Source organism: Thermobia domestica, chromosome 10 (genome assembly GCF_964235325.1).
Source record: "Thermobia domestica chromosome 10, izTheDome1.hap1.1, whole genome shotgun sequence".
Taxonomy (NCBI): domain Eukaryota; kingdom Metazoa; phylum Arthropoda; class Insecta; order Zygentoma; family Lepismatidae; genus Thermobia; species Thermobia domestica.
Genome location: NC_137463.1, coordinates 46418632 through 46435594, shown reverse-complemented (window position 1 = coordinate 46435594; position 16963 = coordinate 46418632). Strand labels below are relative to the sequence as shown.

Below are 16963 nucleotides of genomic sequence, written 5' to 3'. Positions count from 1 at the left end.
TTTAATTTTGCTTTCAGTTGCGTAAGACCGGGCTGATTGGCTTGTGAGAGATGGAACAGGAACTTCCCGTATGATATTTTCAAAAGGCACCCAACAAAAGTCTTCATTTTCTGGCCAGTAGAATATAGAAGGCCCAGAGCGATTCATGAATTGCACTCTGACGTACAAAAATAATAATTATAAAAATATCAAAAGCATCATTTTTATATTTGAACCATATCACGTATGTAATAAAATGATTTTATAAAAAGGTTTCAAGAGTTTCTCAGCTGTAATTTATAAGCAATAACACAATTTGTAACAAAATCTAATACTGTATATTTCCGCACATGTAAAATTAAAAAAATAAAATAAAAAATACCAAAAGTATCCTTTTAATTTTTAACCATATCATTTATGTGCTAAGATGATTATATACAAAAAGATTCAAAACTTTCATCGTTGTAACTCACGAGCAATGACACATTTTTTTAACAAAACTTAAAACTGTTTATTTCCGTACATGTAAAATACCAAAAAAATAATAATGATAATTACAAAAATACCAAAAGCCCCCTTGTTATTTTTAACCTTAGAATCTGCTGAAAGAGCAAAAATTAAGCTTTCATTTAATACCTGGATGAGCCCAATAACTTCAAAAATAAGGAAGTTATGGTAATTTTATTTCTATAATGCCGTACCAGAAAGTGAAATTAGTGACAAATTCACATTTTTCAAAAATTTCTCCCCGGGCCATTTTTCATCCAAAAAGTCTGAAAAAAATAATTTAACATTATTTCGTTGGTATATATGTATGAAAAAATTTTGAAGAGAATCTGAAACATTGAAGCACAGTGCTCTAGGTGATTTGACATGGAATGATCCTAAGAGAAGAAACATGTTAGAATAAAGAAAGGACTCCTGAGAAGTAGATAGTATTAAGACATATGCCCGTTACATTAGACCCTACGTATGGGAAATTGCCGTGTCAAATAGTTAACTGAAACGGCCAAGATAATCGATCTAGTACTCGATGACCAAAATAAGAACTCAAAAATTAGCCTTTATTCTAAAAAATATTTTGTAAAACAACTAACGAACGGATGTACAGTCCGCAGCAAAAAACCTGCAACATGAGCATGTAAGTTTATTGTGAAACTACACCTAACAGCGCTGGGAATCAACATAACGTCTAAGTGGTACGAATCACGCCAGGAGAAACCTCAGCGTCCTCCCCTACACACTTGTTTTGGAGCAAAAGAATTCGTCGTTTCACAATAAACTTATATGCTCATGTTGCAGTTGTTTTGCTGCGGGCTGTACCAACATTGCGACCTCATAAGGCTTACCAGCTATTGTAGATTCTACTAAAGAATGTTCATAATGTACGTGCATCCATAGATCCACATGTACAGTTAATATAACTACTAACGCATTATCTACGATATCGATGTTCTTCTTTGCTTCTTATGCTGTCTTTCGTCAGATTTTAATCCAACTGCTTCTCTTTTCCATGTTGTTTCCAAGGAAAATGAACAACATACTGTGACAGAACATTCACTTCGAGATGACTGATATATCTACAATATACGAGAAAGTCACTCTAGAGGCCAGAAAACGTACCAGAGGGGCGGGTCTTGGGAGTCTGGAACTCCCTCTCCACACAATCCTTGCTATTCTATAAATTTAGAAACTATATTTTACAGATTTTATTTGTATTGAATTTTCGCCACAACTCAAAATCTTTGGACTCTCCCGAAATAAATAACTGGGTACATGCCTTGTAGAGGCATAAAACAGAATAATCTAAATAGGCTACAATATGTTTCTAACAATTTGCAATATTGCACAAAAGTACACTTTTACAATAATGTTGGTACGAGTAAATTTACAATTTGACGCAGCGTCTACTGCTAAATGAAGATTTTCTTTAAAAATTAAAAAAAAAAAAAGAAAAAATCAGCAAAAACACAGACAGATTACAGAATAAACAAACATTATATTTTATTATAGCGTGAAATTTCAAAAACTGTTTGTAGAAGCTCGACATATTTTCTCCGAACAGGATGTGAATTCTGATATAATTTTAACTGCAAATATAACACAAACACGATTTCATATCCTTTGATCATGATTTGAAACCAAACTCTCGGCAACTAATGTTTTATCACATTACAAACAAACTACAGGTAACAGTATATTTGGTAATGTAAATGCTGTCTCTTAAATTTCAAACTTAAAAAAATAGTGTGTTACCAAACTGTACTAAATAGTTAACTTCTATAATTTATTTATCTAAACTACTAATATCAGCTGTAACGTGTTCTATGGTTATTTTGTATAAGAAATTGATACCAATTCTCCATGTTAAGAATATAATGGTTGTCATATGTTCGAAACTTACTCCTGAATATGAATATACTTTCCTTTTTCTGTTAGCATGGTGATCATAAATTGTATCTTAACAGGAAAGGCAGGAAGTATACACTGTATACAGAAGGTTGTAATAGAGAAGTAATGTGGATACAAGTATTTTCCGAACTTTTTCTGATGTTATCATACCATCAAAATGTTTATAATCATCAGCTTCCTTAGGCATAAATGACAATTGTGAGACATTGAAATGATTTCATTATTATTTTTAAATAAATGGTAATTATTGAATTTTGCGATATTATTAAGGTTATTCCATAAGTGAAACACATTTTTATTATCCCAAGATTATCCTATAAGTAATGATAGCTTCTAAAATACATGACAATCGTCTTGTAGTCTTGACCGTCTTGTAGTCATCGAGGAATTTCTTGTTACGCTTCATCTCAATATAAGTAGAGAAATATTTTATCAAATTCTAGACGAGACACCAAATTTGTCGAGTCTCATAGAAAGCACTAATTCATTCAAGTCTCAAAGTTGAAACTCTGTTTCAGTGTTACATCATTCATAACACAAGGAGATATTTAAAACTCATGGTTTTCATTTGAGTCTAGAATTTCTAACTGAAGTATGATTTTCATGCGGTTTGTGGGCAATGATCAAGGAAAGATTAGAGTTGTACGGAACTATGTTTACCAGTTTAAATTCATTAAGGGTAATATCGACCACACCTTAAAAAAGCAAATATTTGGCACTGTACCATACAATTGGAATGAGTTGCTATGCAGTTTGGAGATTTGAGTTTTTTTTTTTTTTTTCGTTATATAGCAACCTCACCAACGTCAAACAGGAAACTGGGACATTGTATTGTTAAATACGCTCTGCAGTTCTGTGCTATTAGAGTGTGAGTATGATCAGAACATAGTAGGAATAGTGTAGTCTTTGGAGCAACATAATTATGTCGTTAAAAGCTTTTGGAGAATGGAATCGGTTGTTGCTACACCAAGGGTATTTAGAAACAAATTAGCCTCACATTCTGTCCCAAATATTAACATAGTATGGTCGTTAGTGAATAAATTGGAAGAAATAGTATCGCTTCTGAGTAAGGCAGAGAAGCATCGGACCCCGCAGACTTGTGTTGTGGAATGTGTCAACTATCGACTCCTTAGGTCGCCCAAGAAATCTCTCCGTCCTTTGACACAAGAAACCGGCTATGGCTATTCAACATGTGATATATGGGTGCTACCGCTAACAATTAATTTGTATTCTCACTAATATTTGATTTGTATTATGCAGTTTCACTTCAAAAATCCAAAACCTCATTTCAATTGTAAGGTACACTGCTGAATATTTGCTGTTTTTCTTGAGGCATGGTCGATATTATCCCGGAGGAATTTAAATGAGTAAACATGGTCCTATAAATCTCCCGTCCTTCCTTGATCATTTGGCACAAATTGCATGAAAATCGGACTTCAGTTAGAAATCCTACACTCAAATGAAATCTGCGTGAGTTTAAAAAGAATCACCCTGTATAAAAAGTATAAATTTATAAAGTGATTTTAAGAGCATAGTGAAGATCATTTATCAAAAATATAGAAGACTTCCATAATAAATCTTTCTTTATTATTATATCACATTTTCCAGAGACCTGTCTGAAATGGAAGGATTTTCATAACTTTCAGCTGAATTTAAGAGAAAAGGGACATAAGTATTGTATATACATAAAATTACATAATGATACAAGATGGAAAAGACTTCTACGAGAATTAGGGCAATACGACATTAGAAAACCTCATTTCTCACTTTTCCTCGTTTCGTGGGCAACACTAGTGGCTTGGCAGCTTGGATATAAGCAGAAGCTAATATCTAGGGATTCGGACCCGGGAAATCCTGACTTTTCTGTAAATTTAGTATACTTTTAAGAGTGAGTTTTATAAGTTCTAATATCAGTCATCTTTATATTGAATTTGTACATCCACCAAAGTTTTGGCGCCATGAAATTAATTCCCGCAAATGTGCCTGTTTGGCAGCATTGAGAATATACTTTCTGTTATGATAACTTCATAGGGACTGGGACCGCTACTTTCCTTCTTGCCATGAAACATTTTAGAATTTCAAACTATGTTATGCTATGCATTAGTACGGGATAGTTTTACAGAGTGTTATGACTAAGAATAACTGTCTATGGGCACATGAAGATATATCAGAACAACAGCCAAAAGAAATGTCTTTGATGTGCATTAAGTGTTCTAAAACTTGGTTTCATCTCGTCTCTTGCCCATCTATTGAAATTTACCGGTAGAAATGTCTACCTTATTGAGTTTCTTCTTTTTTCTCTTCTTAACCATAGGTTGGTGGGCAACATGGAAATTTTAAAAATTTTCTCTCCCTTGAGAGAGCTGTTTTATACCTTGGTAAGGTATTTTCTTCCTGACTGTATCTATCTGATATTCTATCCTTCTTCTTTCTCTTCCTGGTTTTCCTTCTGCCTTTATCTCTATCAACAAGGTGATCCAATCGAAGTGCCGAATAAGACGGTCAAGCATGCTATTTATTCTTTTTCCTATTATCTTCATGATCTGTAGTACTTTATTAGATTCTGTACTACGTCCTCATTCCTTTTAAATTCGGTTCATGATATGCGCAGCATTCTACGCCAACACTACATTTCAAATGCTTCCAGCTTGGATATTTCAGCTTTTCTCAATGTACATGTCTTTGATTCGTAAAGCACCACGCTCCGTACCAGAGTCTTAATAAGTCATATCCGAACGTCTAACGACATCATTCTTGATGTTAGCAGTCCTTTTATCCTATTGAATGCTTGATTTGCCTGCGCTATTCTTGAACTTACGTCTCTTTTACTTCTTCCGTCCGTGGTTATTAGACTTATTAAATACGAGAACGTTATTCAGTCTAGGAGGGCATAATTATTATAGTTATAAATACAACGTTTTCTGGGCACATTTCGAGAGACCAAAGGCCTATCTCACGTAGCTACTAGTCTTTATTAAAACATTCAAATCAGAAAAGTATATTTTCTATGCCTGTGTCCAAAACGGATGTGTACTATGGTTAAATATAGTAGTAGATTAGAGAATGTGAACTAATTTAAATGAAATCCACAATGAAATAGGTATACATGAAATTTAAACAATTATATTTAAGCAACCAACTAACCACATAAATAGAAATAAATACCTCTACCATGTGAGGATTCTCTTGTGCCGAGAACTGACGCCAATCGTGGCTTCTCCTCCTCCAGCATCTCATCGATGTATTCACTGTAGATGGTGAAGAGAGAAATGAGGCAACGCAGGTGCAGTTTTCCGTTATAGAACGTTGTACCATCAATCTCAAAATGGAGGCCAACAATTGCCATTTTCTTATGAGTATCTTCGAACTCTACTTCGGGATATCTTTTTATGTAACTTTGGTTCACCTGCAAAAGACAGAATGAAAGATATACAGTATATATATATAATAGGTACCTACTGTACATTTAACAAAGTACATAACGCTTCATATTCTAATGTTAATTAAATCTTATATTGTAATGTCTTCATAAGAAAACAAAATATAGCCAGGGGTCGCGGTGGCTCAGTGGTAGAGCGTTTACCTCTGGTGCATGAATCCCTTGGCTCGATCGCAGCTCGCGCCAAATGAGCTTTGTTGTGAACAAACACCGTGTGCATGGGTTTTCTTTTGGTTCTCTTGTTTCCTTCCATTTTATTCGTTTCTCATCATCACCGCCTCCTTTGGCTTGGCCGGCATAATCGTGGAACGTAAAACTTTAAGGTTCTATTTAATTTCATTTCAAAATATTATCAACATCAAAAATTGGAAAATAGTAGTCATGAATAGAAGCAAATCAAATATATATATATAGGAATATAAGGATTACCAGAAGGATAATAGATGATTCAAAGAATCTAGGTCAAAAATCCCATACTCAAGGAATGTCAAAACGCCAACAAAATCGGTCATAATTCCCACACAAATGGACAAATCTCCCAAATGCAGAACTCCCACAATTTCTGCGTGTGAGAGTTTTGTCCATTTATGTGGGGATTGTGACCGTTGCTATGTGTGGGTGTTTCGTCCATTTGTGTGAGAGTTATGACCGATGCCGTGGGAGTTTTGACATTTCTTGAGTGTGGGGGTTTTGGCTGTGAGAGTTATGACCGTTCCTGGATTTGGGAGATTTGTTCATTTGTGTGGGTGTTATGACCGTTTGTGAGGGCGTTTTGAGATTTTCTGAGTGTAGGAGTTTTGGCTGTGGGAGTTTTGACCTGCTTCCGATTCAAAAACCACAGAAAACAAATATAATGAGAAATCAAATTATAATCCTTTAATGGAAGGTATCTGGGATCCGTTCTTATATGGAATATATTGTAGAATGATAGGGCCTAGGTTTTCACTTTGCTGTTTCACTGGATGCTGCTTTAAGCAGGACTGAAAAACAAACAAACAAAAAAAAATGTTGTTACGGGTATCTTCACTCTGTTGTTTTATTTAAATTTACTTTAGTTATGAATGTTAAGAAAACGAGTGCAAGCGGAGTGTATTTAAATTTTGTTTAGTCATGAATGTAAAAAAAAGGAGTGTTAAGAGAAAAAATAGCTCATTAGTTTATTGAACATTTGATAGCAGTGGACCACAAAAACCTTTAACTTAAAGTGAAAACTGAACTACTGTACTGCATTAGAGGTTCTGCAACCCAGTGTTACTTCCAGATATGCCTTTTAGGGGGCACTTCCCCCCAGAGCTCTGAGAGTGGGCCCTGCAGGAGACCAAATTAATACATCAATAATATAATAGTAAATAGAATAGTACCCCATCAAAATAATATGGGCCTTATGCAGAGTCGTTTTGATTTATGATTAGCACCATACTAAAGGCCTGACTACTGCAAGAAACATATGTTAGTAGAACTCTTTAGTATGGCACTAATCACGTGTCAGAAAGACCCTCCATAAGGGCTTTGTGTCCCGCCGAATACTAAGTGTGCTCCCGGAACATTTTGTTTCTGAAAGAAAACCTACTCACACCGAGAATTAAACCAAGGAGCTCGTGCACAAAACATACATGATCTACCCACTATATCAGAGAGGAGGGCTAAAGTTCTTTATTTCATGAAAGTGATTTTAGTCATGAAATCAAAGAAATAGGTACTGGTCATTGCACTAAACTTTTAAGCTCCTATAGTGAATCACATTACGCTCTAGATAGTATAGAAACATTTAGACGTAAAATATGCGTAAAAAGACATGCAAATACAACTAACAATTAAGCAGCACAGCAGCTGTTTAACTATATATTCTGATATATATAGTTACACAGAGAGAGAGAGAGAGAGAGAGAGAGAGAGAGCGAGAGGGAGTACAAATGAATAACAATTTATTGCAAGAAAGTAAATACAACCAATTATTATTCGAAACAAACTATATACTTTTTAGAATCTCCAATTTCTTTTTTATTTTCTTGTAAAATACATATGAAAATCTATTGATTGATATACGTCTTACACTTGGATAGTAGTTTAATTTAACAGAAATATACGAAATATCTCCCTGCTCAAACGACATCATTTCTTACCTAATGAAAGATATCTGATAAAGTAGTAAATTTGATGAAGGGAAACCATTATCAGCACCACACGAAAACTATTTTTTTTTTACAGGTGGAAAACAATGTAATGTTGTGCACTGGTGTTCTAACAGTATGTTAATACGTTTTATCGCCTATTTAAACTTCGTCCTAATACACTATAATGAAGGCTCCAATTAAAAATAAACTTGGCAACCAATAGTATACATAATTTAAGAGCTAATGATAGTTTTAGACTATATCTTATTAAAAATGCAATGTACTGTAATGTTGTTAATATCACAATGACGCGCATAATGAGAATATATATATTACTATTATCTCTTTTAGTTGAATGCAGGGCAGCGGTGCCTCAGTACTAGAGCGTTCACCTCTGGTGCATGGGATCTTGGCGCTGCTCGCGCCAAGTGAACTTTGTGGTGGATAAATATCGCCTGGGTGGGTTTTCTAAAGGTTCTCTTGTTTCCTTGCACTTTCTTCACTCTACAGTTTCATTTATTTCTCATCATCACCGTCTCCTTTAGTCTAGCCGGCATAAACGTGGGACGTAAAACTCACAGATTTAATTTATTTTAGCTGAACGCGAAATGTCGATGATATACGCGCCTTCTTTTCCAAAATTTCAGCATTAAACTTAAGTAATATTGTAGAACTTAATGAAAGGTCTTTTGTAAACTTCGGGTACAATATCAAAATCTCCAAGAGTTAACTAGCATTTCTAAATTTATTTTCATCAGAAGGCACTTATGCCGTATTCTTGGCATATGACAGAAATATATGGAAAACATGATCAATATCCACCTGGAAAGGACTTTATTTATTTATTTATTTATTTATTTTAAATTCTTGAAAAACAACTCACAGTGAGCATACACTACTACTTGCGGATTTTAAAACCAGAAGGTTTATAAACGCTATACAGTAGGAATTTCAACAAAATTCTCTTTTATGAAACATTATCAAAATCGAATATGTTATCGAAGAGAGAGAGAGAGGTTTGACAAAAAATCTAAAAACACTTCATACAGGACACGTAAGTTTGGCCCTCTACTGTACAACACGTGTTGCCGTAGCCGGTCGTTTTTTTTTTTTTTGTTTGTTTGTTTGTTTGTTTTCAATGTGTCATGTGGACCTTCCCCTTCCATCAGCAGTAACCAGTTCACCTTTGAGTGTTGTGGTGTGAAAGTGGTGCGGTAAAATGGGCGACCTAACAGACTTCCAAAGAGGTATGATCGTTAGTGCCCGTCTGGTTGGAGCTTCAGTGGCAACATTGGCAAACATTGTCAGGGTATCGAAAGACACTGTGTCCTATGTCACGAGGGTATTCACAATTCATGGGCAAACGACGTCTGCAAAGCACAACAGTGGTCGAAAGACAATCCTGTCAGATAGGGACCGAAGGGCATTAAAACGGATTGTAGCAGACCGCTGCAATGAAAATTACATCTGAACTCAATCCTGGCCTACAGAATCCGGTTTAATTGAAACCAGTGCGACTGAAACTTCATAAAATGTAAATTTATGCCAAGGCCGCTTTCGCCAAACCCCTGGTCACAGCAGTAAAGGCGAAGAGGCGTATCCAGTGGTGCAAGAACCACCAGGAGTGGATTCATTAGCTGTAAAAATACGTAATGCGGTCCGATAAATAGACCTTCACCTTCTTTCCAACAACCTGTCGTGTTTACGTATGGAGACCCACCGTCGCAGGCCTATGATAAGACTGTCTGCTCCCAACTGTAAAGCATGGGGGTGGTTTTGTTACAGTATGGGCAGTGATATTGTGGTTTTCTTCACGTCCCATCATAGCCCTGCATGAAATGATGAATGCTAAGGCGTATGAGGCCATTTTTGTGGACCAGGTTCTACCCATGGCCCAAATATTGTTCAATGATGGTGACGGCATCTACGAAGATGATTTGGCACCCTGTCACGCTGCAAAAACGATGAAATCATGGTTTGAGGAGCATGACCAGGAGCTATCACACCTCCCCTGGGCCCCACAATCACCAGATCTGAACATCATTAAGCCATTGTGGTCTGAGTTAGAAAGGCGTGTTCGGTCTCATTACCCTCCACCAGCATCCCTTAAGGAACTGCAGCATGTTTTGGAGGAACAAAATTCCACACACCACGATTCAGGAGCTGTATACGTCCATTCCACGTCGGGTCGTCGGGTCTAAGTTGTTTGGACGCAAAAGGAGGCCCCACACCATACTACGTATGATTTTCACACTTTTGCAAACGTTTTAGATTTTTGTCCCACCCCTATATATATATATATATATATGTATGTGTGTGTGTGTGTGTGTGTGTGTGTGTGTGTATGTTGTTTCGAATGTGACAATATATAGCATGGTTAATACGATATAGCTCAAAATTATGATTAGTTAAACACTAATTTCTATTTAACTTTCTAAAGTTGATGTATAACTCGATAAGTAACATCAATCTGAAGAAAATAAAATGTATGAAGTTAAAATGTTCATTATAGCTTTCTGACAAAAGTGAGAAGAATTCAGTTTTACGGCTCTAAAAAGTTCGCCATTCTTCCCCAATATTATTTGGAGCTTTAGTTATGTTAGAACATATTATTTATTTATCTGTTTAATTAAGTATCTGAATAAATAGGCTTAGAAACATATTGTATCATCAATTGTATGTGTTCGTATCAAGGATCGATACCAAGACACCAAAACAATATCATCGACAGAAATAAATGTCCGATCAAAGGCAGTGATTTCCTGTTATTATTCAGTTCAAAATCTTCTGTCGTCACAAAAGCTGTCGAGGAATTTGAAGCTTAAAGTATATAAAACGATAATCATGCCTGTTGTGCTGTACGGTAGCGAAACATGGCCGATTGATCTGAGGGGAGAACGTAGACTGAAAGTATTTGAGAACAAGATCCCCAGGAGAATGTTTGAACTCAAGAAGAACGAGAATGGGGAATGTTGGAAACTTCATAACCAGAAATTGCATAATTTATGTATTGTTTACCAAACATTGTCAGGGACATTAAGTCTAGAAGGGTCAGTTGGCCACGTCATGTAGCCAGAATGGAAGACTGAAGGAAAGTTTTCTGGAGATTTAAGTGGAAATCAACATGGAAATCGGCCATTAGGAAGACCTAGGAGCAGATGGGGGACAATATTAAGAGAGATCTGGTAGAAATAGGGATACAAAGTAGAAACTGGATACATTTGGCTAAAGGCAGAGAGCATTAGAGACTGGAGTGCGCTTGTGAACGCGGCATTGAACTTTTGAATTCCATAGGCCATAGACATTATTTAGTTAATTGTAGGTGTATGTGTTCTCGAACGGTGAATAATGACACAGGTATCCTAGCAGTTAAAGAAAATACAATATACTAATGACATTACATTAGTATAATTAAGTTTTCAAGCGTCAGTTACACAGTTCCTTAATGGCATGTATCTACTTTATTTTGCTAACGGTGGGGCACCTGGTCTAAGAAGCATAACAGCTGTTTTAAGATCAGACATTCTGAGTGAGGCTTTTCCTGGGTTTTCCTCATTCACACCAGGCAAAGCCGGGATGGTACCTAACATAATAGTCACAGACCTTTCTCTTCCTTCCCCATTTGTTCCTTCCTCTCCAATTCCCCGGGCAATGTGATCGACGAGGGACGTCCTCGCTCTATTTGTAGCGGGCCAACATGGCCATGAATGGTGAAAGCTCAGAAATCTAATTCCTAATCCTAATTCTAATCCTTCAGTTAATTGCTTATGGTCAATTTCAAATCGAAGGAAATTGTCGTTATTAATTAAACTTTCCATCTACACTATGGTAAGTATAATTTTTTTTGAACTGATACCATCAGAAAGCCGACTTTAAGCACGCATGAACAGTACTTATACTGTAGTAGTAATTCATCTTACTTATCCCTAATTACATACTCATCATTTGCAATTGAAAGGAGGTAGATGGATTACCACACAAATACCTAGATAACCTAATCGTCGAAATCTGATCTGGATCATTTCACGTCTTAAATCGTACAATCTATGTTAGTATCCATGTAGTTGAGAGCGCCGTAGAATGATACTTCGCTAGAAATAGTAGGTATCAGTTAATAATAATTATCCTACATATTTATTTTATTGCTCCACCCCTTTTAAATTCGTTAAAGCCCAAGCTGCGTTCCCACTCTGTCATTTTGTTGTCATTCCACACTTATCTTCCATCACCTAATTAACAACACAGCTTGACAAGTAGTGTTAGATCGGAGGGTAATTAATTTAATAATCCCTCTACTTCATACAACGACGTTGCGTGTACGTCAATGGTTCTCCTATATATAAACACTCACAAACACATGCATTTAACACGCAATCATGAAGTCCTTGTTTTGGTCATTAAGTGTCCGTTTCACATGTCATATTGAAAGAGAGATGAATGCTTTAGTTATCAAAACCCTCTCTCTCTCTCTCTCTGCGTGTATATCCAAACGCGCATCCTGTGTAATGTAATACCCAATGCATTCGATCAGTTGAAACTCAAATGTCTCGATAGATATATACTCAACCTTCAAACTATATCCCTTGTTTCCAATACACACAAATACATATTAAGTATGTGGATTATTACCCGCTTTATCTAGATTCAGGTTAGAAGGGAGCTATCGCAACGTATTTTTCAACTTTTGTGGGTTTAAAATGTAGATTTCGATGAGTTATGTTCAATGGCACCACATTTGATTTCTGAAATCGATCGCTCCAATGTCAAATTAGGGGTCAAAACGACAATTAGGGTCATTTGACCAATCAGGGACCTGAATAACTTAAAATTCTATTTTCATCCTGAAAATTAACGAAAATCTGGAATTTTGGATCTTGCATTTTCGTTAACTTTCCGGATCAAAATTCAGTATTCGGAAAAATGGAATATCAATTACTTATGTACGTACGTGCGAATACGAATTGAATGACACCCAGTCACTGGTCTGCATTGCACAAATAGTTCCACTTTTTTTGACTCCTAATTTGACATTGGAGCAATCGGATCCAGAATTCAAAATTGGTGCCGACATTGGAGACAGCTAATCGAAGTCTACGTCTTAAACCCAAAACATTTGAAAAATGTGGGACCACGGTAACTCCCTTTTAACACTCGATTCATCCTACTCTTTTGCACACAAGAATGTTCTGAATGATGATCAGTATACGCTTTTGTGTTGTTGGTAACATTGATGAATACTGTTCTGTTTTGTTTAAAGTTAATGGAGATAAAGTATCAGTATGATCAATACATAACAGTAAGAGTCCATAAATTACACTTATACTTTTCTTGTTAGTTTGAGATTATGAAATCGTTAAAAGCTTGTATAAAGTATTTATTAACTAACTCTATGGCCAAGGGACCTGTAGTTTCAATGCCGCGTTCACAAACACTCTCCACGGACTTAGCCAACCCGATCGAGCTTCTACTTTGTATTCCTATCTCTGCGAGAGCCATCTTAATATTGTCTTCCCATCTGCACCTAGGTCGTTTTAATTTTCGTTTTCCGATTGGTCTTCCAGTTAAGACTTTGAAAGCGTTTCTACTTTCTTCTATCCCAGCTACATGACCTGCCCACCTGAGCCTTTTTGATTTAATGACTCTAACAATGTTTAGTAATCCGTATAAGTTACATAGTTTCTGGTTATGAAGTTTCCGCTATTCTCCATTCCCGTTCCTCTTGGGTCAGAATATTCTTCTCAGGATGTTGTTCTCGAATACTTTCAGTCTGCGTTCTTCTCTCAGAGTAAGCAACAATGTTTCGCAACCATACATAACAACAGACCTGATTATAGTGTTATAAATATATATTTTAAGTTTCATATTCTTCGACAGAATTCGCGACGACAAGAGAATTTGAACTGAATAATAACAAGAATTCCCTGCTTTTAGTCGACATTTAATTTCTTTAGTCGACGTTTAATATGGTTTACATCTGTTAGTATTGACCTAGATATTTGAAAGTATCCACTTTATCATAGTTTTATCATAGTATTATTTGATATTTTAACGCATCCATAATTTGCCGTATTATGATCCCGATGAACTTACATGTATTTAGTTTTCTCTGCGTGTACTTCTAAACCCATGTCCCGGCAACCTTTTAATAATACCTCTGCATTTCTTTCTATTGTCCTCCTATCATCCCCTATTAAATTTACATCAACATATGCCATAATCTGGTGAATACTATTCAACTCTAGGCCCTGGTTTCTATCTTTGATTTTTCTAATAGCATATTCCAGGACGAAGTTGAATAATAATGGTGACAGCGCATCTCCTTGTTTCTGGCTATTCTCAAAGCGAAAGCTCGGGAACAAACATTTTCCTACCCGGACTTTACTTTGGGATTCATTTAAACATATCATAATTAATCTAATTATCTTTTTCGTTATTCCAAATTCTGTAAGAATGTTGTACAATGTTTCTCTCCTAACCGAGTTGTAAGCCTTTGTAAAATCAATAAACAGTTGTTATTGTATTCAGACTTCTTTTCAGGTATTCCAGACGAATGGTAAATATTTGGTCGATAGTTGATCATTTTCGTCTAAATCTTCACTGATAATCTCCAAGAATTTCATGTATGTATGGGGTCAATCTTGGTAATAGAATGTTTGAAAGGATTTTATAGGATATTGACAGAAAAAATGCTTCGATAATCATTACAATCAGATTTTTCGTCTTTCTTATCAATTGGAACAATGATTGATTCTTTCCACAGTTGTGGCTATTCTTTCTTGTTCCAGATAAGGAAAATGAGTTTGTATATTTTGTTTCACAATTTTTCGCCTCGAACTACCGGAGATTTGTGTTTCTTTAATTTCTTTATAGCGATTTCAATTTCTATTCAGTTAGTTTCTGGAATACTCTGTTCTGTGGTGTGTATTTCTCTTTCTCCATGCATATTAGGTTTTGGTTGCATATTGAGCAAATCGTCCAAAAAATCTTTCCATCAATTTAAGATGCTATCTGTATCAGTGAGAAGTGTTCCGTTAGCTTTCTTTAATATATAAGTACGAGGGTGATAGCCTTTCTTTAATTCCCATTATACATGTCCCGAATGTTTTTATTTTCACTATTATCTTCAAGTTTCTTAATTTTAGCTTTCAAAAAATTGCGTTTCTTTGTTCTAAAAGTTTTGGAAGTTTCCCTCCTGATATCTGCGAAATTTTGTGTAGTTATTTCATTCGAATTTTGTAGCCTACGTAATTTTGCCTGTTTTCTCTTCTCTGCTGGTTTCTTGCATTTCTGTTCGAACCATGGTTTGTTCGTATGTATTTCCGAATATCTCAATTTTTCTTTTGCTGAAATGTTAATTCTATCTATAATTTCAATTCAAGTGTCCTCAATACTAGACTACTCCGATTATTCTAAAACCGAGAATCTATTCGTAACTTCTATCTGGTATTCCTCTCTTACCTGGTTCTCTTCTAATTTCTTTAAATTAAATATCTCCGTTTTCAGATATTGAATAATTCCTTTATTTAACGATAATCTCTCTCTTATTATCGCTGCTTCCAGGTAGTGATCAGTGTCACAATCAGATCCTCTAAACGACCAAACTCAATTATGCTAGACTGTCTTCTTCTATCTAATAAAACGTGATCAATTTCACCTGACTATGTTTCTCAGTCTGGTGAGGTCCATGTGCATTTATGAATGACGCGATGTGAGAATTTTGTACTCTTCACGATTAGGTTTTTGGATGTTGCAAAGTTCACGAGTTTAGCACCGTTGTCATTACTTTCCTTATGCAGATTTTCGTCCCCTATAATCGGTTTGAAAACATCCTTTCGTCCTACCCTCGCATTGAAATACCCTAATAGAATTTTCATATGGCATCGCGGGAGTTGGTCAAATATCCGTTCCACTGCTTCGTAAAAACTGTCTTTTATACCGTAATTTTTATCTTCTGTTGCTGCATGTACATTTAAAACAATACTTTTACACCACCGACCCTTCATAGTATTAAAAAATATATCAGTAACAAATTCAACGTGCTTAATTTCTGATATTACTCGTCTGTGAACCAGAAACCCTGTTGTTAACTGTGATCTTTATTACCTTTCCTGTACGAAAAAGAACGTCAAATTTCCGGAATTCACAGTTCCATTTCCTTCCCACCTAACTTCCTGAACTCCTACTAGGTACATATTTCTCTAACTCGTTACGAATTTTAACGTGCCTGCCCTATAAAGACTTCTAATATTCCTTGTTCCAAATCTCACGTCCATTTTCGTTTGCTGAGATAGTGCTAAGTTATCAGTCCTGTCTCAAACTTCTGTGAATGTTTCTGAAAAATGTTTTTTTTTTTTTCAAAGAATGAGGTTGTTAACCTCACCCAAAGGCCAAAAGCTGGAGAACCACTCCTTGGCGTCTGTCTGCGATTGCTTATTCAGTATATTCGCAGCTAACCTCTATTCCTCGATCTGCAACCTGAGGATACGCCATCCCATGGTGACAGGAACATACATTACACAAATAAATTATTTATTACGTTACATTAATGTTTTATATTTTTGAATATATTACAAAAAATGATGATAGATGATGCCTTTATATTAACACTCCTATTATGAGAAATATTTTACAAGTTTAAAAAGAAAGATAATGTTCTAGTAGTAAATAATTTTTAATTGTTAATAGTGTTTAGAGTGCAAACAATTTGCTAATTTGTTATAGAGCTATCAGAAATACTTAGCGTTTAGATATTTAAACACATTTATATTTCAATTACTTATTTCTATATAATACGGACGGTGAGAGTTTGGTGAAAGTTTCCTTTTTAATTCACATGCTGTTGGACCGATGTACTTGTTTTGAACGAAATCGTTTCAGGAGTTAATGCTTTCCATCCCACAATTACACAGAATTAGTGTTCGATAAATAAGGAAATACGAATCATATTCATACTTGGAGTATATGTGAATTTTGCCCAATCATTTTGAAAGAAATGAAAAAGTTTCATGCCAGGATTTAG

The 16963-nt window shown here is 35.5% G+C and overlaps 1 protein-coding gene across 1 annotated transcript in view; it reads right to left on the bottom strand.

The window, feature by feature from the left end:
* The window catches only part of LOC145661452 (uncharacterized), a 365296-nt gene that overhangs the window by 95433 nt on the left and 252900 nt on the right, over positions 1 to 16963 (bottom strand). The window contains exon 5 of the mRNA XM_081726763.1: positions 5557 to 5797. Within this exon, the coding sequence (XP_081582889.1) occupies positions 5557 to 5797 (241 nt within the window). The remainder of the gene's footprint in view (positions 1 to 5556; positions 5798 to 16963) is intronic.